Source organism: Microcaecilia unicolor, chromosome 13 (genome assembly GCF_901765095.1).
Source record: "Microcaecilia unicolor chromosome 13, aMicUni1.1, whole genome shotgun sequence".
In the NCBI taxonomy this organism is placed as follows: Eukaryota; Metazoa; Chordata; class Amphibia; order Gymnophiona; family Siphonopidae; genus Microcaecilia; species Microcaecilia unicolor.
Window position 1 is genome coordinate 75,498,661 of NC_044043.1, and position 23,505 is coordinate 75,522,165.

Genomic DNA, 23,505 nt, shown 5'->3' on the forward strand with positions numbered 1-23,505 from the left:
GTCTCTGGCTCAAGACACTACTGAAAGGGGTAGGTAGAAGGGGTAGTGGGCAGAGCTAAAACAGTGGCAAATGAATGCTCATTAACACCAACAAAGCTCATTCCATTTGAACTAAAGCCCAAAAAGGGGCAGAATATATCCTACCCACCTTCCCCAAAGAACATAAGAGGATAATATTATAAACTTTTTTTGTATGTAAAAGTCCTCTTATAAAAATAAAAAAGTATGACATGCAAATGCTTCTAGAATGGGCAGAGTTACTATTCACACTCATATTATATACAGTAAGCACTAAAATTTAGGCCTGCTCCCTGGCAAGCGTAAAAGGCAGCACCCCAAATGCGGTCATGCTAGTCTAGAGGTAGTGCCAAATGCCAGGCTAAAGAAATGAGTTCTGAGAGATGCTTTGATTCTAGGGAAGGAAAGTTCAGATTGCAGGGAAGGGAGGAGGTCATTCCAAAGTTTGGGGGCCAAAAAGAAGGCGGCAGTAGTCCTAGTCGATTCATAGTGGGCAAAATGGGGGGAGAGTGGACCAGACGGTGCCTGTCTAAGGAGCAGACGGGTCAGGCCGGGGTGTAGGAAATGATAACAGAGCAGATAAGAGGGACTACCAGAGCAGAGAACTTTGTGGGTGAGAACTAAGATCTTGAACCAAGGCCTAAAGAAGGTAGGGAGACATTGTAACTGAAGAAACAAGGAAGTGATGTGACCATGACTTTTAACATGTAGTAGAAGATGGGCAGCAGAATTTTGAAGAGTCCGAAGATGGTGTTGCTGAGTCTGGGTAATAGCAGCATAAACAGGATTGCAGCAGTTGCATGGGGGGAGGGGGGCACAAAAGGGGGTCCACAGGCCCACCAGGGATTTTTGGTTCTGGGGAGGGGGCTTCGGGAGGGGTCCAATTATCCCTGGACATGCCCATGAGCTGTACCAGGAATGCTTGGACTCTTACCGACCAACACTCAAAACTAACAGCGATCTTCTCATATGGCAATAATGTTACTCAAAAGATGTCCAATTCACCAACTCAAATCATCACCTTGAGACTCAATCAAATTCAATGTAAAGCACCTTATGATCTTTTAAAAACTGCTTCCATGGACCTCAGCAGTGCCACTTAGGGCTCAAACGTCTCATCGCCTTAAGCTTTACACACTCACTTCTTCATCGGTCCGATATAATAGCACTTAAACAAACTTTACTACTTGTAATTATAGAAAAACACTTTTTTTTAGAAAATTTTTAATTTATCTTAGTTCCATGTGGCTAGGGGGAACTCTGGCCAACATGTTTCGTCTACTAGCCTTTTCAAGATTCTCCCCCAGCAACGCCAAACACCATTCCATACTGCAGCCATTTCCTGGAACAGTGAATCACCCCCAAAGCCTCATCCACCACTGTAGCATCATCAGATGTAATTCACTAAAACTGAACCAGAGTGCCCAGGGAGTCCCTAGGCTGCAGTCTTCTAGGGCAGCAACACAGATTCATGTGGCTGGACTAAGGGAAAGGAAAGGAAATTAACAGGTATGGCTAAATTCATCTTACATAGTGTCTCAGCAACATGAATCTTTACAAATGGGATGTACCTAAGCGTACTCACACTGTGAGGGAGGAAGGCCCCATGAATCAGCACCCTGCCAGAGGCCGAGTGGTCTCTAGCTAAAACATCAATTCTGTAATGCTTTACAAAGGAGTGAAGAGACGAACAAGCCACCGCTTTGCAAATGTCTTTGGCTGAAACTGTGCAGGCCTTTGCCCAAGAGGTATACACATGGGTAGAGTGGGCACTCAGGCACCTCAAAACACCTTTGTTCTGACAAAGGTACACTGTCTCAATAGCTGTTTTGATCCAGTGCACTATAGTAGCCTTGGAAGTCAGTACAAACAAATGGTCTGAAAGACAAAATTCATTCGTTTTCTGCAAGTAGAGGAGCAATGTCCACCACACATCCAGCTTGTGGAGCTTTCTGGGTTGTGCTTCTGTTCCTCATACCTTGAACGCAGAAAAAGAAATTGCTTGTTTAACATGAAAAAAAAAGGTCACTTTCAGCAGAAAGGCCTGACAGTGGGGATAGGAACAGAATGAAGCCTGTAATTCCACATCACTTTACTCAAGATAAAGCCTGTAATTCCAAGACTCTACATGCTAACACAATGGCAACCAGAAAGACTGTCTTCAGTGTAAGATCCTTCAAGGAAACCGCCCATAATGACTCAAAGAGAGGCACTGCCAAGCCATTCAGCACAAGGTTCAAATCTTATGAGGGCAGCAAAAGACATATGGGGTAGGTTGGGCGGGGAGGAGTTGCAGGTGCGACACCCCTTTCACAAACCATGCAACATCTGGGTTTGCAGCCAGTGAAAAGGACCCCCCCCCCACCCTGAGCCAAGTGAGCACAGCCACCTGAACCTTCAGGGAGCTGAGAACCAGTCCATACCGAAACCCCCCCTACAAGAAATCAAGCATGGCAGGGAAATGCCACCTTGCAATGGCAATAGGACGCAAGGTCCTGAGGGCTAGTCAGAGGCAGGACCGAAAGCCCTTAAACTTGTCTCCTTTATGTCCCCCAGTGCGTTTTCAAAAAAGGGAAAAGGGTCATTGCAAGCTAGGTAAAGGGAACCAGCAGCTGTACTAAGCTGCTGGTTTTCTCAGGCAGAACAGCTTTTGTCTGCCAGAATGCTCAATCACATGGTTGGCCTGCCCGGGTTAGTACACCTGTGCCTGCCTAAGCACAGCCCAGCACTCTCCAGAACCTCAATGGTCCCCTCTGGGCTCATGAGGTGGCTAGCACTGGTTTTTGTTATTGCTGTTTTTCCCCCCTCCCCCCCCCCCCCAAAGTCTTACACAGGCTTGCTCGCTATCTTGTTTAACTACTTCCCTGAACAAAAAGGAAACAAGCAAGCTGCAGGATACTCCTGCAGAGGGAGAAAAAACAGGGGGGGGGAGGGGAGAATCGGGAGCCATACCTCCGCAGGCTAAGTCCCCATAGGTACCAAGCCTGAATGCCACCCTGCAGACACCCTTAAGTGCTAGCTTGGGGCTACGGAGCTGTATCTCCATGCTCGACTGGCTCCGGCTGGGGGCAAGAGTGAGGCCATTATGCTCAACCACTGCGGAAGGCCAGAAAGCCTGTGCACAATGGAAGCTAGTCCAAACCTTACTGCTGGAGGTAGAGAAATACTGGAAAGCTCCAGCACAGCACCAGCCTATATCAGGTGATCACTGAAAACTCAGCTCTCCACCTCCATCTGCTGTTAGAAGGAACCAAATCCATTCGTACAGATCAGGGGTTCTCAACCCATTCAGGCCACACCTAGCCAGTTAGTTTTTCAGGATACCCACAGTGAATATGCATGAGAAATTTGCATACAATGGAGGTAAGGTATGCAAATCCAGTTCATGCATATTTATTATGGGTATCCTGAAAACCTGACTAACTAGGTGTGTCTTGAGGACTGGGTTGAGAACCCCTGGTATACATTCATGTGGCTGAGACACTAGGAAGTAGCAGTACTCTCTTGAAATGTGAAGTGCCACTCATTTTTTTAAAGGCTATTGCTGTGAATGATTGCCATATACTCACTTCCAAAGGAGGCTGAGATTTGGGAATTAATGTGATATCTGTTGTAGGAGTTTCAGAACACAGCCCCCTTTGAAATGTGATCAGTGTATGCTCTGAATCATGCCTCTAAATATTAGTGATACCTGATGGTGGGGATCCAACCCCAATAAGGGCTGCTTTCACTGCATCCTCAATACTAGCTGGCCTGGTGAACACAATCCAATCTGGGAATCAAACCTGGTCCCCTGCACAGCATTATCACTGGGCCATCAAGCCAGTCTTAGGAACTTGCCATCTAATGCTAATACAGGGAACACAGTTCTCCAGATATGGTGCTTCACTGATGCCTCTGTAGGATCACCATGCATGCAGAACATAAGAAGTCCCACTGCTGCGATAGCACAGTGAAGCAATACAAAACCTTCTTTTTAATAAGTCTAAAAATCACAGGCTCCTACAATAAGCTAACATTCTAAAGTAGAAGCCCCCAAATCTGGGCCTCGAAGGCTGCAAACCGGTTAGGTACAGGATTTTCACAATGAATATGCATGAGATTTTTCTATGCACTAACCTCCATTGTAGGCAAATTTATCCCATGCATATTTATTCTAAAAATCCTTAAAAAGCACTGGCCAGCACGATACACTACTGAAACCCAGGCTAGCAAATGTATGGTAAAATTAACAGAGCTTTACCCTTTGCCTATGCTGTTAACAGAGCAGGCTGCCCTGTGGTGGCATCATCCCCAAGAAATGTGGAAGGGAGGTGCCCCAGGGCATGCTTATATGTGCAGCAGTGCAGCTTGCATATGCAGTACTGTGCTACAAGCATTACACAAGGGCAAGCTGTGGCCAGGCCAATGTTGGCAGATGCTTCATATGCATTATTTACTGCAAGAGTGCATTGATACTCAAGGACTGCAAAATTAATCAAAGTATACAAACTAACATGGGTTTTGGACTAATACATGCAAATCTATTTCATGAATACTCATTCTGGATAGTCTGAAAAACCATGCCTGCTGGAGGGAAGGGGTACTCCAACATTCTACCTCTCCTTTGCCCTCAAAAGGCATTGAAAAACAGCATAATGCAAAAAGCTACTTACTGAAAACTGAAGATAAAGGAAGCCAGAATATGCAAGAATGAAAATAAAACAAAAGAAGCATGAGATGCATTAGCCAAGTAAACATGTAAAAAGAGAACACAACTGTAGAAAAGAACATGAGGCCGACAAGGGACTGGAAACACAGTCTGTACAGCATGCGAGGAGCCTCAGGATTTGGAGAATAACAGGTGAAATGGAGATCCAGGGTCTCCGTTAAATGGATCTCTGAGTTGTGAACTTGCTATTAGTCGAATGTGAAAGGGAAAAGACTCAGGAGGGTGGTGGATGCGTGGAATGGCTTCCCAGTGGAGGTGGTGGAGGTGAAGACAGTATCTGAATTCAAAAAAGCAAGGGACGAGCCCACAGGATCTCTAAAGGAGAGGATGGGATAGCAGATGGTATGGATGTGAGCCCGATATTCAGACAGTGGGAGACAGCCCACATGAGTCCTGCGGTCGGCGCTGAACCTGGATATTCCATGCCAGGCCGTTTCCAAGGGACGGCATTGAATATCCAAGTTTCATTTTTAGATGCTGGAACTTAACCGGTTAAGCTGATATTCAGCACTAAGTGGTCCTTTTACTAAGGTGCGCTGAAAAATGGCTTGCGGTAGTGCAGGCGCGGGTTTTGGGAGCGCACCGTTCCATTTTTCAGCGCGCCTGTAAAAAGGGCCTTTTTAAAAATTTTTGACGAAAATGGATATGCGGCAAAATCAAAACTGCCGCGCGTCCATTTTGGGTCTGCGACATTACCGCCAGGTCACTGACCTAGCGGTAAAGACTCCCGCGGTAACGACCTACGCTCATCAAATGCCACTTGGCGCACGTCCAATATGCGCGCCCCAAAAATAAAAATTATTTTTCAGCCGCGTGTATTGGGCACGTACCAAAAATGAAATTACCGAAAGAGCCACGTGGTAACCGGGTGGTAACTCCATTTTGGCGCACGTACACACTTATGCAGCTTACACCCCTAAGTGTCTAGCAGTTAAAAATAGGACTTCTCTTTACGTGGTCCTATTTAACGACAACCCAGCACTGAATATCAGTGTTAACCGCCTATATCGTGTGATATAGCTGGTTAGCTGTATGAACTAATCGCAAATATTCAGCAGAGATAACTGGCTATCTCCCACTGAAATATTAGTTTCAGCAATTTTAGAAAGAGGAAGTTAAGTCCAGATCTATTTTGCTGGTATCTTTCATGTTTCTTCGAGATAAAAGAAGCTATTTTGAGACTTTATTGTGCCAGAGATACCAAGTTTCTAGAAGTCTTCTGCTTTCGCATTACTCCTACACCATAAAGCAATCCTGGTAAGATATCCCATGCAAAACAGCATCACTGAATAACACTGCAGTCCTGACCTTTTACCAGAAAAAAATAAAGGGCAGACCAAGTTGTGCCACCCCCCCCCCCCCCCCCCCCTCAAGTTAGAAAGGGCTGAAGCTTTATTCTGAAGTTATGGTAGGCCTGTTCCAGTGCAACTTACTGTGCCACTTCGAGTGCGCTGCATGGGAAAGATGTCAGGGGAGGTGCTCATGAGGCCGGAGCTCCCTGCGTAATTCTCTCCCCAGCTGTACTGGTTGGGATCTATAGGAAGAGGAGAAATATCAGAATGAATTTCAGCTCTCTGTGCCCTCTCCATCCCCACCCCATGAAAAGCACGTACATATTCAGAGCTCCCACATATAAAACCTTATTTTTCACCAGGGTGGTGACACACATCCTTCTCCTCCCCTCCCCCCATCCCAGCTGTACGTTTTGGATTCAACTGAACTGTAACATAAAAGCCACAAAAGAATGAATCATGCAAGTAAAACTTGGGCAAAGAGCACTGCAGGAACCTTTCAGTTTAATCACTGCTGGCAAAAGTTCATGTTTCTTTTAGCACAAGTTTTTGCTTGCATATTTTCTGTGGAAATTTTTCTCTCCTAGATATGCACCTAAGTATGGCTGGGACACGCATAAGTTATAGTATTCTGTAAGTACACCCCCGCTTGCAAATATGCACTCTGGGGCCCTTTAACTATGCTGCGGTAAAAGTGGGCCTGCGCTAGCATCAGCGCATGTCTTCGACGAGCGCTGAGGCTCCCTTTAATTGCAGCAGGTACAAGGCTGTCTTGTTTGCCGGAAAAGAAATGGCTGTGCGGAAAGTGAACTGCTTGCTGTGCTGCCATTTTGGGGGGGGGGGGGCTACAAAAATATTTCTATTTTTGTACTGCCAGTGCTTACCCGTGCTACCTGATTACCGCTGGGTAAGCACTGGCAGTACAAAAATAGAAATATTTTTGTAGCGCCAGAAATGGCGTGCGTTGGGGATGAGAACTACAGCCGGTCACTTGAGCCTCATCGTAATAATATCTTATGGTCTTACTTCAGGCATATTACTACTACTACTACTATTTAGCATTTCTATAGCGCTACAAGGCGTACGCAGCGCTGCACAAACATAGAAGAAAGACAGTCCCTGCTCAAAGAGCTTACAATCTAATAGATAAAAAATAAATAAAGTAAGCAAATCAAATCAATTAATGTGAACGGGAAGGAAGAGAGGAGGGTAGGTGGAGGCAAGTGGTTACGAGTCAAAAGCAATGTTTAAAGAGGTGGGCTTTCAGTCTAGATTTAAAGGTGGCCAAGGATGGGGCAAGGCGTAGGGGCTCAGGAAGTTTATTCCAGGCGTAGGGTGCAGCGAGACAGAAGGCGCGAAGTCTGGAGTTGGCAGTAGTGGAGAAGGGAACAGATAAGAAGGATTTATCCATGGAGCGGAGTGCACGGGAAGGGGTGTAGGGAAGGACGAGTGTGGAGAGATACTGGGGAGCAGCAGAGTGAGTACATTTATAGGTTAGTAGAAGAAGTTTGAACAGCATGCGAAAACGGATAGGGAGCCAGTGAAGGGTCTTGAGGAGAGGGGTAGTATGAGTAAAGCGACTCTGGCGGAAGATGAGACGGGCAGCAGAGTTTTGAACCGACTGGAGAGGGGAGAGGTGACTAAGTGGGAGGCCAGCAAAGAGCAGATTGCAGTAGTCTAAACGAGAGGTGACAAGGGTGTGGATGAGGGTTTTGGTAGAGTGCTCGGAAAGAAAGGGGCGGATTTTACGGATGTTGTAAAGAAAGAAACGACAGGTCTTGGCAATCTGCTGGATATGAGCAGAGAAGGAGAGAGAAGAGTCAAAGATGACCCCAAGGTTTCGAGCTGAGGAGACAGGGAGAATGAGAGAGCCATCAACAGAAATAGAAAACGGGGGGAGCGGGGAGGTGGGTTTGGGGGGGAAAATGAGAAGCTCGGTTTTGGTCATATTTAATTTCAGGTGGTGTTGAGACATCCAGACAGCAATGTCAGACAAGCACGCTGAAACTTTGGTTTGGATGCAAGGTGAGATATCAGGGGTAGAAAGGTAGATTATTAATGACTCTTTCTTGGGACAAAAGATACAAGTTTTTCCTGATTTGGCACGCACCACTCAAAAGAAAAGAACAGAATTCTTGACTTATAAGTCTAGGGTTCTTAAGTTAGGTGGTACCTTTACTTTGAAAGTTCCTTGTCGATGCTGTATTTCTTTTGAGTTGGTGAATTACCTCTTTTTTAATCCCAAGAAATTATTAGAATTTATCGAATCAAAGGAAAAAGTTGTACCGCCTCTGGAGGTACTTCCGTAAATGTGAGAATGCTGTTAAATCGGCTGTGGTTATCTGTCTCTCCCGTCCGCTAGTAGATTATATGAATATTTCCTGGTGTTATTTCTTAGATCTTGATTCACATAATTGTGGACAAAAGTAATGAAAATTTTTCTTTATTGTAATTCAGGTATTAGGTAATGCCTTATAATGTTTATTTCTGATATTGCCATACATTTATGTTGTTAGATATAAATGTAAAATGAATAAATAAATCTTTAATAATAGAACTACAGCCGGGCTCCTGCGGTAGCCCAGCGGTAGCTCCAGATTGGCGTGCAGCAAGTCTGTAGCCGCACACCAACCCTTTAGTAAAAGGGCTGCTATGTATTTATTACATTTATAACCCACATTTTTCCACCTTTTTGCAGGCTCAATGTGGCTTACATAGTTACCGTGAGGCATTGCCACGTCCGGTGATGAAACAAATACAAGTGATGTTATGGTAGAATGAGATTCATGTGTTACACACACATTAGGGAATCGTAGAGAGAAGAGTTATATAGTGTTCATTACGGGCTTTGGTTTCGTTGTGTTGCAGGGTTCACGCACTTAAGTTGGGTCAGTAGGGTATGCCCTTTCGAACAGGTTGGTCTTTAGTGATTTCCGGAAGTTAAGGTGGCCGTATATTGTTTTCACGGCTTTCGGTAGTGCATTCCACAGTTGCATGCTTATATAGGAGAAGCTGGATGCATAAATTGATTTGTACTTGAATCCTTTGCAGCTAGGGTAATAAAGATTTAAGTATTTATTTATTTATTTATTTATTTATAGCATTCATATCCCACATTTTCCCACCACGGGCAGGCCCAATGTGGCTTACATCAGTCTGAAAAGGCATACATCAGTCCGGCACAAACAATCAAGTACATGGAAGTAGAACAGTGAGTAATTACAGAGGAGGGGTAACAGAGTTGATGATGTCGTTAAGATAGTTACAGTTCAGTAGTTATGGAAGCAATGGCAGGACATTTACATAAGCTATTCCAAATAAGGTGGTCTTGAGTGTTTTTGTGAAGGTCAGATGATCGGGAGTAGCTTTTACAGATGATGTTCCTGATGATCTGATTGTGTTTCTGGTTGGGAGGTCTATGAGGCCAGTCACATATGTAAGTTAAACGGATATTTACAGAATAGCATTTAGGCACCCTGCTAACATTTAAGTGGATATGTGCACACGTAAGCACATAACTGCTAAAAATTGAGATATTCAAAGGAGAACACCGGTACTTCCACGCAACAGCGCAAGCAAACCTCAGGAGTGGAAGGAATGAAGAACCAAGATGGTCCAAAGTGGTGAAAAACTGTTCCTTTATTGATTGCTGTATATTCAGGTGCAAAGATGCTGTCCTAGATGAAGTCACGATCTCTCAGAATCCATCTGGGACAGTATCTTTGCACCTGGAATATACAGCAATCAATAAAGGAACAGTTTTTCACCTCTTTGGACCACCTTGGTGCTCCATTCCTTCTACTCCTGATATTTAAAATTCTAGACATTTACACGCATGAGGCTAGAGTCTATATAAGGAGCCCAAAAAGAATTGGCACTGAAAAAAAAACGCTAGTCTGTAAGTTGCACTTGAAGTTAGGCTCGGTTTATAGAACAGCACTTATGCCCAGGAATCACATCTAACTTTAGGCGTGGCCATCTGCACCAACTGAAATGTGATGCAAATGTACATGCCTACATTACATGCATAAGTACATAAGTAATGCCACACTGGGAAAAGACCAAGGGTCCATTGAGCCCAGCATCCTGTCCACGACAGCTGCCAATCCAGGCCAAGGGCACCTGGCAAGCTTCCCAAACGTACAAACATTCTATACATGTTATTCCTGGAATTCTGGAGTTTTCCCAAGTCCATTTAGTAGTGGTTTATGGACTTGTCCTTTAGGAAACTGTGTAACCCCTTTTTAAACTCTGCCAAGCTAACTGCCCTGTTATTCTATAGCAACATGTGTTATTTCTAGGAATGCCCTGGTCCACCCATTTCTGTGCCCTCTTTTTCAAATTGTGCGTAAATTTTAGGCACGGATCCCTCGCCTAAATGTATGCATGTAAATTCAGTTTAAAATTAATTTGTGCCAATAATTGCCTGTTAAGCCAATTATTGGTGCTAATTAGCTTGTTATTCAATTAAATTGCGCTCATAAATTGGGCATGCACCCAAATTTGCACATGCAAATGGCTGTGCGGTAAGTGATCCACTTGCTGCGTGGCCATTTCGTTGGGGGGGGGGGGGGGGGGATATGAGACATGTACAAACCTAGATTATAGAAATTGCTTTTAAAGTCAAGCCCTGGAGATAAAGATGTGTTGTTCCAACACTGAGCAAACTGGCAAGGTCTTATTTTTTTTGCCAGATTCCTAAATACAATCCCAGGTATTCTCCCGTCCCCTCTGCCACTTCCTTAACCTTCTGAGGGTAGACCCAAGGTGTGAAACCAGATACTTACTGTCCTCCTCAGCTCCTTTTAAGAAGGCACCAATAGCTCCAAGGTAACCTTCGTGCCTGAGGAACAGAGCATGAACCTCGCCCTGAAAACAAGAAGGCATTTGTTCGTTCAGCTGGACAGAAGGTTAATAAGATACAATCACCACTAGCTGTTTCTGCCATGCAAAGACCACTAAATGGTGCTAAAGAGAGGGAGAGTATTAGTATGATAAAGATGCTCAGTAAGCCAGAATCCAGCAGGAGAGTGAGGACTAGACCCCTGGAAAAAGGGCATAAAGTACCTTTCTGCTGACAGCTCTTAGAATATCAAATATATTTTTTAAATTTTTTAAAATGTTAAGTAACAAAGAAAAGAAATGACTTAAATTTACAACAGAATTTCTCTCTGAACTCCACCTAATGTAGTAAGGACACAAAAGCTTTGGGTCTCTCGGTATGCATGGTATTTGCTTGTCTGAATTTTTTAATGGGAAACTGTGAAGCATTTCCCTTTGAAAATCAGCTTGCAGATTGGTGGGCAGTTTAAAAATTGCCCTCCATAAACTGAAATTGTTAGGCTTTTGTCTTAGACATTTTCTGAGAACAATATACTCCAGAAGGAGTTTCTGGTGCAAGGACAGATTGGCAGAAGCGAGACTCCCCTCCCCTCCCCCAAATCGTTTCTGACCCTTCACTTTCTACTGCTGGGAATTAGCTGCCAGTGAGATGTTCCTGCTTAGTCAAGCCCTGCTGCTTATCTAAACTGAAAGGCATAAAACCCAGATAACGCTTCAAATCTCTATAGGCATGGCTGCACTCTACCCATCTCATCAGCTCTTTGTTGGCTGGGATGCGCCTAACAGTTTCCACAGTTAATTAGCAGCCAGATGTAAAAGAAGTAGCCAGGAAATTGTCTCCCGAAGACACCTCATCCTTCACTTGCTCTCCTTCTTTAATAAGGTGACAATAAGGCCATCTCCCTTCACCTGCAGGTACATAGAGTCCCTGCTATTTAAGGATCATAAACCTCATAAACATTTGGTCAAAGTAAAATAAAAAAAAGAGTTTGAACCAGCTCCAACTAATTTATAACGCTGCAGCACAGCATCGGCTTCACACCCTTTCTGCAAAAGTCACTGTATTTTTACACATTTAGGAACAAATTATAAAAATAGCACCAGAAAAATCGGCATACAAAAAATAACACGCTAAGCGCTATTCTGTAAACGGTGCTGAAAGTTAGGCGCCATTTACAGAACATGTTTATCACCTAAATTTAGTTGTAACAAATTAGGCGCAGATCCCCCTTAAACAGTGCACATAAAATTCTAAATATGCTCATGACCCTCTCATGGCCGTGCCCCCTTTTCAGAGCTACGCATAATCGTGCAACTAAAAATACATGTCAATTAAAGCCAGTTAGTGCTGATAATTATTAGCACCTAATTATCAGTGCTAAATGGCTAGCTATTCAATTAAATTGTGTACGCAATTTTAAGTGCCATTTGTAGGATTTCAGGGATAAGCGCACGTACCTATAACCTGCGCAAATTGTAAGTGTATGTAAAAATGAATTCATATAACGTGCCCATGCATGTAACGTGAACTATACCCATTTATTTTTCCTAAGATGAGCTAATTGCCAAAAACATTTGTTTTAGGTTCTTGCAGACATACTTACTGCACAAAACCTGCAAAACAAACTACAAAGAAAAAGATAAAGCCTTAAAAACAAACCGCTAATTTTACAATTCGTGTGTCTTAGCAAATATGCACTGGTATAGCATGCCCACGCATATAGCGGGCAGGGTGTGTGTACAATTTGTAACATTGTGTATAACACACTCGTTTATATGTGTGAAAATACGGTACATTGTCTTCCAGTACCTTACAGGGCCAAATTTTAAATTATCTATGATTTTCAAGGTCCTCAGATAAAATGGGCCAAAGTACCTAAAGTTAACCCTCTACACACCTTTGAGGTCAATAAGGTCCTCTCAAGGAGTTTCACTATCTGTACCCTCATCAAAAACAGAACTGCACAATATGATGCCCACCAATGAGCCTTCTCAGAAGTTGTGCCCGCACTCTGGAACTCACTACCAGCGGGGCTATGACAAACTGAAGACTTCCTCTATTTCAGAAGGCAGGTGAAAGCCTGGCTTTTCTCCCAAGCATTTTAACATATGTGGCAACTATCACTCGCTCTGCATCTGAACTAGATTGCTGCCCTGTAACTTAGACCATGTCCTTGTATCTTATTCAACTGTAAATATAATCTGGCTTCAGTTTAGTCACCCGTCTACTTATCCAAGGGGTTCTCAACCCAGTCCTCCAGACACAATGAATATGCATGAGATGAATTTGCATAGAATGGAGGTAGTGAGTGCAAATTTATTTGATGCACACCTGTGTCCCGAGGACTGAGTTGAGAACCCCCTGATTTATTCCAATGACTTTGTACAAACCATTTTGTCCTGTCTATATATCTGAACTGCACTTGTCCCCTCCATCACAAGATGTTTCATTGAATTGTACAAACAGCATTCGCATCATATCTATGTTATCTGAATGTTCTAATGTGTGCCTAGTTTTTCATTTGTATTGCACTAACATTGTTCTATGAATGTCCATCCATGCTGCCTATTAAGGTACCATTTATATTCTGCTGACATTTATCATATTTCTGTTATTTGGTAGTTTTACAGCGCTGTTAAATATTTACATTTCTGATACTCTTATATTAGTCCTATTGCTAGGATTCAATTTGGTATCTGCAAGTTTACCTCGTTGATTGTATTTATGCTTATATTTGATCATTTTACTATTGTTATACCATTAGCAAAACTGTACACTTTGGCCTAGATTCATTAATCTAATCTATAATAGTGCGTGCATCTTTAATAACCAGCTCTGACCTGCCAATGCCCCTCCCATAGCCACGCCCCCTTTTCATCTGTGTGCTAAATGATCTACATCTTTGCAGAGTAGCACCTAACAAGATGTGCATGTAAATCCAAATTGCTGAACAACCACAGAAGGTGATCTCTCCACAGGAGAAAAGAAGAACACCAGGTACACACAGTGGATCCAAAAAGAGTCCTGTCTCATGTGATGTCTTCCCAAACAATGTCTTTATTAAAATCAATAAAAACCCGACAAGTTTATCAGCTTTAGTTGAAACAGATGAAACAGCTGAATTGCAATCAAATTGTAAAAGGCCAGGATGCCTTTCCTCCTCCAGCACTTCCACCAGCTCTGTCACTAGCAAAACTTGTAGCACACCTCCCTCTTCACAGAACAAACACCTGTGGCCTCCCACTTGCTCTTGTGCTGGGGAGATTAACCTTGGGTATTCTCCCAGTCCATGTTGGCTGTCTCTCTTGGAACTCTGAGTTACCTGAGGAAATGGATTGCAAAGAGGCAGAGATGGACATGCTTGCTGGATTGCCAGTTCCAGGAGAGACAGCCAGCATGGACTGACAGAGCTCTCTCTCAAACCCCTATGAACTCACTCCAACTCTCACAGCTTCTTCTCCCAAGTCCTGCTGTGACACTCCCTGAAGCTTTCTTCCCCCATCCCTCTCCTGCGCCTACTGTGAACTCAGTCTCTCCTCCTCCAGGCACGCACCTCCTACTCTTCACATCTCATACCTCAAATCTGGGCTCCCCTTCAAAAGCCAGGCACTCCCCCCTCCTACTTGCCTTCCTCCACCCCCCCACCAACACACTTACCCTGTCTACCTGCCCTCCTCCCATAAGGTACAGCCTCCAAGCACACACTCCTTCAGCTCTCTCCCCCAATAATGCTCCCTACATAACCTCCCCCCCCCCCCGAGCATAACCCCTTTTTAACACATGTTAACCGTGTACACACCTACAATATCCCTATAGGCGCCTACATGGTTAGCGCATGCACTAATTGTAGGCATGTTAAAAACCCTAACGTGCCTTATTAAACAGGGCCCCCTAGACAGCAGTGATATTCCACCACTATCCTGTTTCAATCAGGACAGCCTTTTTGCTGTCTTAAATTAAACCACACAGCTGTAAGGAGAACAGATGAATATCGCCAGCGATCCGTAGCATTAGGTGGAGTGCCCACACTCCCCCGAACATTGCCAGGGCGGTCTAAGAATTTTTAGCAGGGAGCACAGAGAAGGAATTAGTAACTCAATCAATCAGAGAAGGTAAAACAAGGCAGTGTATCGAGCCACAAGAAACGAAAACTCCACTTTTGCTTTAGTCTGTTGCAGAAACAACATTTTATGTGCTAATTGCATTCTGATGCTACCCCGACTGTGCTGCTGACCAATGACCTCTACAGCCAAAATAATGCTCCTGCTGAATCATTTAATAAAAAAATTTTGAATAATAAATTTTTTTTTAATTAAAAAAATTATTTCCACTTTCCATTTGTGGACATTTTTTTCTTGTGGCCAGATACATTGCTTTGTTTTCCTACCAATTTTTAGCAGTTTAGCAGTACTATATAATGCCACTGAAAATTCATGGGTACCGCATTTATCTGTATAATGGATAAGTGCTTTTGAATACCAACTCACATGTTTCTGCTTGGTAGATCAGGAAACCATTCACAAATACTACACTTTGATTATCACTTTGCATAGAAAAGGTACAGAAGTATCCTTTAGGATTGTAACATTAAAAGTTCAGACCTTTCTAGGCCTATGTTTACCTTAGAAAAGAAGTTAATACTATAGGTGATAGTGTGCATGGTGACAGGATGGCCTCGGATGAAGAATCCTCCAAAGTAAACTTGGTGCAGATTATGCTGCTTAGCGTAGAGACAAGCCAGCTGCCCAATGTCATTACTGATCATATGCAAGAGGCTCTTTGTCATGTCTTCTTTGGAAAACTCTAGAACAAACAAAATGCAGAAAAAAAAGGCTACTTGGGTAAGTCCTACCACTCTCCTCTTCACTTGCAGGTCTAGGTTCAAACTCTTTGCCCTGTGACACACACTGAACAGACTACTGAACTTTCTTGTGACTCCTAACCACTACTCTCTTGCCCTGTACCCTTCTATCCCCACCTCTTTAATTCCCTTACCTCTTAGTTGTTCTGTCAGTTTGCTTGTCCTATTTAGATTGTAAGCTATTTGAGCAGGGATTGTCTTTTCATGTTTGGTGTACAGCGCTGCGTATGCCTTGTAGCGCTATAGAAGTGATAAGTAGTAGTAGTAGTGATCAGAGTGAGAACAGAACTAATATATAAAAAGGTAGCATCTAGGATTATTAAGAGAACCATTGAGAGCCTCTTTTACAAAGCTGTGGCAAAAGGGGGCCTGCACTGGTGTCGCCAGCGGGTAAAAGGCAGGTCTTTTGGTTTTTTTCAAGTAATGGCCGTGCGAGAAGTGAAGCACTTGCCGTGCAGCCATTTCGGGGGGGGGGGGGGGGGGGGGAGGAGCACTTACCGCCACCCATTGAGATGGCATTAAGGGCTCCAGCGCTAATGGGCCGCGTGCGGCACTGCCCAATTACTGCCGGGTATACACCAGCGCTACAAAAATGAAAATATATTTGTAGGACTGGATATGACGCTTACTGGGGGTGGTACTTCCCTTTTAGCGAGCAGTAAGCCTGCATTGGGCTTACCGCTGCTTTGTAAAAGGACCCCTTAGTCACTTCAGGGGCAATTCTATTACTGGGCGCTTCCATTTAGGTGTCCAGAGAGTGCACGGAAGGAGCCCTATTCCATAAAAGAAAATAGATAGTTAATTTATATGCTTTCATGCCAGCCATATAGCTGCGGTATGTACGAGCGCCTAAGGGCAGCAGGGACACATGTACCATAGGGGCCACTTTACAAAGCTGCAGAAAGCACTAACACGCGCTTACCACAGCAAAAAATGGCATACTGCAGGGCGTGCTGAGGCTTCCCATGGTAATTTGGGGGATGTGTGTGCACTACCCACAATTAAAACAAAATCAAATGTATTTTTTGGTGCAGGGGGTATGTCTGGAGGGATGGTGAGTGGGCATGTTCTGTGCTAATCGGTTAGCGCAGCTACATTGCCATACACTAGCCGCTTAGCACGTCAGCCCTTACCGCCTACATAATGGGTGACGGTAGAGGCTCACACGCTAATGGCCGTGCACTAATGGGAAAATTAGTGCATGGCCATTAATGAAAAAAAAAAGAAAAGAAAAATTTGGCCATTTTACCCCAGCAGTACGAATGGCCTTAGCACACAGGAAAGTTCCACCTAAGGGCAGGTTACGGCCAATTTTTACCGCTGTTTGTTCAAAGGGCCCCTTAGTGCAGTGGTTGCCAAACCTGGTCCTGGAGGCACCCCAGCCAGTCAGGTTTTCAGGCTATCCACAATGAGATCGATTTGCATGAAGTGAAGGCAGTGTATTTTTTTATTTATTATTATTTATTGCATTTGTATCCCACATTTTCCCACCTTTTTGCGGGCTCAGTGTGGCTTACAATACGATATGAATGATGGAAATACAATTTGTTACAACTTGTTATGGATTACATTGTGAAGAGTTATACAAGACAATCGAAGTGTTGTTAAGGAATATAAACACTGGGACCAAACCTTGAGACATTGGAAGGAGACAGCGGGAGGTTAAAAGGGCATTACGTATGGTATACATATTTCTGTGAGTAAGGGTATGAGTGCGGTGAGACTACGGGGGATGAGAGTTCAGAAGTGGATGTATTGATGCATTAGTGAACAGTGAGTGTGAGCTTTATGTGTTTTGCTGAATATTCACTGTGGGTGTTATAGAATATGCTCAATCCATGCCTAATCAATCATGTCCTTTCACACCTGATTTTAGTTGGTGTAAATGGCCGCAACTAAATTTAGTCAAGGGAACGGGCGCTACAAATATTCTATAAACTGTGCCTAACTTTAGGTGAGGTTTATAGGATAGTGTTAAGCGCAGTTTTTTTCAGTACCAATTTTTTTAGGCGTCATATATAGACTCTAGTCCATTATGTCCAATATTGTTCTTCCTTAGAAATCACAAGGAGACAGGACAACCTGCAAAGGCAGACTAAACTTTATCTTGATTATGGGTGCCCTACCAAAGTGACTATGCCTGATTGTGCTTTCAAGCCCTCTGTTTAAAATCATTTTTTAGTCCCAGTACCTTTCTCAACTGTGGCAGATTTTCCGAAGCTGCTGGCTATGAGATTTCCACTTAATCCCAAGGTTTGGTAAGCCCCACCATAGATATCTTTCACCAGCATGTCCACACTGGTGTGCTGGCCCTTGGAGGCCAGCTGCAGCAACTCGTCAAACCTCTGAGAAAGACACCAAATGATGCTGCGTTACAATTTTAAAATGTCACATACTTACTTATCCTTACACAAGAAGGGTGAACCCAGCATGAAGGAACTATTTAAATCAGTACTTTAAACTACCAAAGTCGATGAGGGTGAAAAGCTAGGCACTGGGATATGGCTCTCAAAATTATTGGGCTACACATCTGATGAAGGAAAAAAGTACATTTTCAATTAAGCCATTTCCTCTGGAATTCTGAAACTTGGCATGTAAATTGCAAAACAGCATTTGCTCTTTCCTCAGTGGTGTATAGCTTCTAACATGGCCTATCACACAGCCCCTCTCACCAGATTCTTCCCAATGAACCTCCTGCTGGGACCTAAGAGCTAATCAAATTTGCATCATTAGGAAGAATCTTGAAGTTCTGGAGAAAACTTACTTGTTAAAAGTTACCTTCTCTGTCTGCAGAATGCAAAGTAAAAAGGGGTTAATGAGCCTGAAAACTAAATTCCATCACAATACAGACCAGACTCAGCATAGAGGCCAACCCCAAAATGCTGATCCTGTTTGCCTCACTGCATCTATGGGTTCTCAGTCTTAACTTGGGGGGGGGGGGGACCTAAAAGTAATTAATACTACATGTGCAATGAGACAAAAACTGGATCTGCATCACAGGGTTAGCTTGGGTGAAAGTAAGAGCTACAAAGAAAACTTGGAAAGGAGCGGGATAGGGGGAGAGCCAGCTGGAAGCCTTTCCTACACTCACCTTTGTTTTTGTCAGCAAAGCTCCGAGACCCCAGAAGGTACCTCCTCCAATAGAGCTCCCGCCGATTCGTTCAAACTTGTCCTCCGTTTCCACCTACCAGCCCAAAAACAACGATAAGAGAGCTATGTACCTGTTAGTCAAATATTCAGGGCATGCACTGAGGTGGAGCAAATAGATCACTGCCCTGGTGCTTTATTCAGTACGGAAAACAACTAGCCCAGACAGATCCATGCATTACAAAGACAAAAATCACCCATCTCCACCATCTCTCCTTAAAAAGGAATGGATAACTGGAAACTGGAACATTCTGAGTGTCTGAAGAGTACTCTGGGTGTCTGCATTGCCAGTCCTTTAGCAATAGAAGAAAAGTTTTCTTCACCTAACGCATAATTAAACTCTGGAATTCGTTGCCGGAGAACGTAGTGAAGGCGGTTAGCTTGGCAGAGTTTAAAAAGGGGTTGGACGGTTTCCTAAAGGACAAGTCCATAGACCGCTACTAAATGGACTTGGGAAAAATCCACAATTTCGGGAATAACATGTATAGAATGTTTGTACGTTTGGGTAGCTTGCCAAGTGCCCTTGACCTGGATTGGCCGCTGTCAGGGACAGGATGCTGGGCTCGATGGACCTTTGGTCTTTTCCCAGTATTGCATTACTTATGTACTTATGTATGTACTTATATCTAGTGCAGGGGTTCTTAATCAATGATGTTCACATCCCCAACGGGTCTGAGAAGAGTTCAAATGGGGTGCAGAGAAGGGTCTTGAAATCTGAGGAAATTTATTGAAAAATTTGTAGACTGAGTGAAAGCACTTACTGGGACAGATACTGGTATTATAACTGGGTACTACTGTAATTTTACCGACATGTTAACAGCACTGTTAGCGGCTAATGGTTAAGTCACATAAGTAGCTATCGGTAGTCATTAGTGGACATGTGAATTAGGAAGGGGGTGCGAGGGTTTCACTGATCAGTTAAAGGGGTGCAGGAATTTAAAAAAGCTTAAGAATTCCTAATCTATTGGTCCTGCTTTAATATTTAACAAAAGCTCATACAACCTGGAAAAAAATATCATTACTAATAAAATAGGATTTTGTTAATTTAATTTAGAATGGCACTTCTGTTCTGCTTTTCTCAACAAATACTAGGAGTCCCCTCTCCAGGACAGGACACACTTGAGAACTATAATGTTTCTTACTTGCACTGGCACCAGTGCTCCTTGGGCAATAATCCCTGAATTGTGGAGGAGTGGCCTAGTGGTTAGGGTGGTGGACTTTGGTCCTGGGGAACTGAGGAACTGAGTTCGATTCCCACTTCAGGCACAGGCAGCTCCTTGTAACTCTGGGCAAGTCACTTAACCCTCCATTGCCCCATGTAAGCCGCATTGAGCCTGCCATGAGTGGGAAAGTGCAGGGTACAAATGTAACAAAAATAAAATAGATACTATTGGAGATTCTACATGGAATGTTGCTATTCCACTAGCAACATTCCATGTAGAAGGCTGCGCAGGCTTCTGTTTCTGTGAGTCTGATGTCCTGCACGTGCAGAAGCCTGCGCGGCCACATTGGTGATCTGCAAGGGCCGACTTCTACATGGAATGTTGCTAATTCCATGTAGAATCTCAAATAGCAGCAACAGTGGAGGAGTGGCCTAGTGGTTAGGGTGGTGGACTTTGGTCCTGGGGAACTGAGGAACTGAGTTCAATTCCCACTTCAGGCACAGGCAAGCTCCTTGTGACTCTGGGCAAGTTTCTTAACCCTCCATTGCCCCATGTAAGCCGCATTGAGCCTGCCATGAGTGGGAAAGCGCGGGGTACAAATGTAACAAAAAAAAAAAGAACCCTTATTCCCATTTTCATATCTAAGAACCACTATTTCTGGGATTAACAGTATAGAATGTTTTGTACTTTTTTGGGATCTTGCCAGGTATTTGTAACCTGGATTGGCCACTGTTGGAAACAGGATGCTGGGCTTGATGGACCTTTGGTCTTTCCCAGTATGGCAATACTTAAGCTTTATTTCCTTCCCCCTCCCCCATCTGGTACTCCTATTTCTTCCTCTCCTCCCCACGTTCCTCACAGCTGAAAGTTTTGGGGTATGTACCACCATTCTCCCCAAGTCCATTTAATAATGGTCTATGGACTTTTTCTTTAGGAAGCCGTCCAAACCTTTTTTAAACTCCGCTAAAACCGCTTTTACCACATTCTCTGGCAATGAATTCCAGAGTTTAATTACACGTTGAGTGAAGAAACATTTTATCCGATTTGTTTTAAATTAACTACATTGTAGCTTCATTGCATGCCCCCTAGTCCTAGTATTTTTGGAAAGTGTAAACAGATGCTTCACATCTACCCGTTCCACTCCACTCATTATTTTATAGACCTCTATCATATCTCCCCTCAGCCACCTTTTCTCCAAGCTGAAGAGCCCTAGCCGCTTTAGCTTGTGATATGATCTGCAAACAACGGAGGCTACTATCATACCAGGGTAACATGCCCAGGTGCAGCAGAACTGGGAGTCTCTCTAACTGAAGTTGTTTGTAAGCTGGCATCAGTAACCATAAAGTCATGATCTTCTGCATGTGCTGCATCAGAGGTTACAGCCTGCTGCCATAGACAGCAGAATTGAGTGGTTCATTATGGCCATGGCAAGACCAATTTTTGCTTCATATAAAATTAGCAACTAGGGGGAGCTTGGAGTGGGGTCAGACATAGGTTTGTTAGGCCCCCCCTGCAACCAATAAGGTTTTCCACTGCCTCTTGCCTACTGCTTTGATTATTCTTATTAGTACCAAAGTTATCTGCTCAAGTTCTGTCATCATTTGAATTGTTACCACCTGCCCTAGTGTCAATTCCAGTTAGTACTTTACTGGGAATTCATTGAAGATTTCTTCACATTTTCTCTTAGCCTCGCAAGGCCCTTTGTTCTTTAGTTTCTTTCCCTATGGAAAAATATTACCTTCTTGGACCTTACTGAACATTTTTATCATGTCTCCCCACCTCCAGACTTTTCGCTGGAAAGTATGTTTTCGAGATTTTTAGAAATCTGTATATTTGCTTACTTGAGGGCCACTTTTACCAAGCTGTGGCAAAAGGAGGCCGGCGCTGGTGTCGGCACGTGTTTTACATGCGCACCGCAGCTGGTAAAAGGGAAGTCTCGCTTTCCTACAGGAAATGGCTGGATGGGATGTGAAGCATTTGCCAGGCAGCCATTTCGGGGGGGGGGGGGGGGGGGAGCCCTTACCGCCATCCATTGAGGTGGCGGTAAGGGCTCCCGCATTAACCCAGTGGTAACCGGGCAGTGATTATCGCCGGGTACACTACACACTACAAAAATAAATACATTTTTGTAGCGTCAGAAATGATAATGCGCTAGGGGTGGGAAGTACTGCTGGGCTGCTGTGGTAGCCTGGCGGTACTTCCTGTATAGCGAGTGGTAAGCCCACATTGGGCTTACCACCAATTAGTAAAAGGAGACCTAAATGTGTAGGGCTTCAGCTGTAAGTCCTTCAACATTTTGGTAACCCTGCTCTTGAGATCCCATCTACACTACTGTGCTGGAGCCCATCAGTGACCTACACAAAGGCAACGTCAAGCCCTGGTGAAACCTCTCTTTATACTGTTGCCTTTATCACATTTCCTGGGAACCTTCACCTCAGGCAGAAGGATTCCTAAAGCCTGTCCTCTGGAAGTTGCTCAGTCTTGCCCTCCTAGCGGCTTACCTTCACTATCGACACTCCTGAGCCAATATTGACTAATAAATAAGGGAAGATGTTAGGATGAGTTGTCTGAAAGCGAAACTCAGGGTCCGCGTGCTTCACGTACACAAAGGCTTCATGGGGGATATTCTTCAGCACAAAGTTGCAGCCTTTGATTAGGCAGCCCATTTCATCTTCCTTATCGACTCTGGAAGGAAAGAACACTGTCAGAGCTCCCTGTTGCACTAGGAAGCAATTCAACAAGAGGGCACCTCCATTAGGCACCCTGGTAACATGGAGTGAGGGCCTACTCCATATGGATACTTAGGTATCCAAGTGTCCATATACAACATTAGTGTATATTTGGGGGTCACATTTACATTGCCATAGATCTGGCATAAACAGGGGCACCTAAATGTAACAGACATGCAAGCAATTTACTGTATTTTCTAAGCTGCCTGCCTAAATATCTACCCCACCTTTGGCCCATCCATGCTCCGCTCATGTGAACACTCACCTTATGCCATTTGAGCGCCTATGACATTTTCACAGGTAAGCTTACACCAAAGGGGCCCTTCTACAAAGGTACAAAACGGCCTATGAGCATGCGTCGGTAACAAGTGAGTCCTTACCGCTAAGTCAATGGGTGGCGTTAAGGTCTCAGGCCATAAATAGACGCACGCTAGTTTTCATTTTGCTGCACATCCATTTCCCGGCCCAGAAAAAAAAACCTTTTTTCCAGAAATGGTCCAGCGCACGTCAAATATATGTGCCCACACTACCGCAGGCCACTTTCTGGCGCACCTTTGCAAAAGGGCCCCTTAGGCACCTAAATGTCAGTATTCTGTACATTTAGGCACACAATTGGCACATTCGTGTAAGTGACTAACTTGTTATAGAATTGCCCTTTAGTGTTGCATTCTATGAAGATATTAGCTTAAGTTGGACCAAAACAGCGAAAAGAGCCAGGCCTAGTCTCTGGCCCTTACAAAT

The 23,505-nt window shown here is 43.9% G+C and overlaps 1 protein-coding gene across 1 annotated transcript in view; it reads right to left on the reverse strand.

Annotated features, from left to right (window-relative positions):
* Positions 1–23,505, reverse strand: part of PANK4 (pantothenate kinase 4) — a 116,807-nt gene that overhangs the window by 43,515 nt on the left and 49,787 nt on the right. The window contains 6 exon segments of the mRNA XM_030222401.1: positions 6,163–6,263; positions 10,809–10,890; positions 15,486–15,667; positions 17,917–18,070; positions 18,817–18,909; positions 22,537–22,720. Of these exon segments, the coding sequence (XP_030078261.1) occupies positions 6,163–6,263; positions 10,809–10,890; positions 15,486–15,667; positions 17,917–18,070; positions 18,817–18,909; positions 22,537–22,720 (796 nt within the window).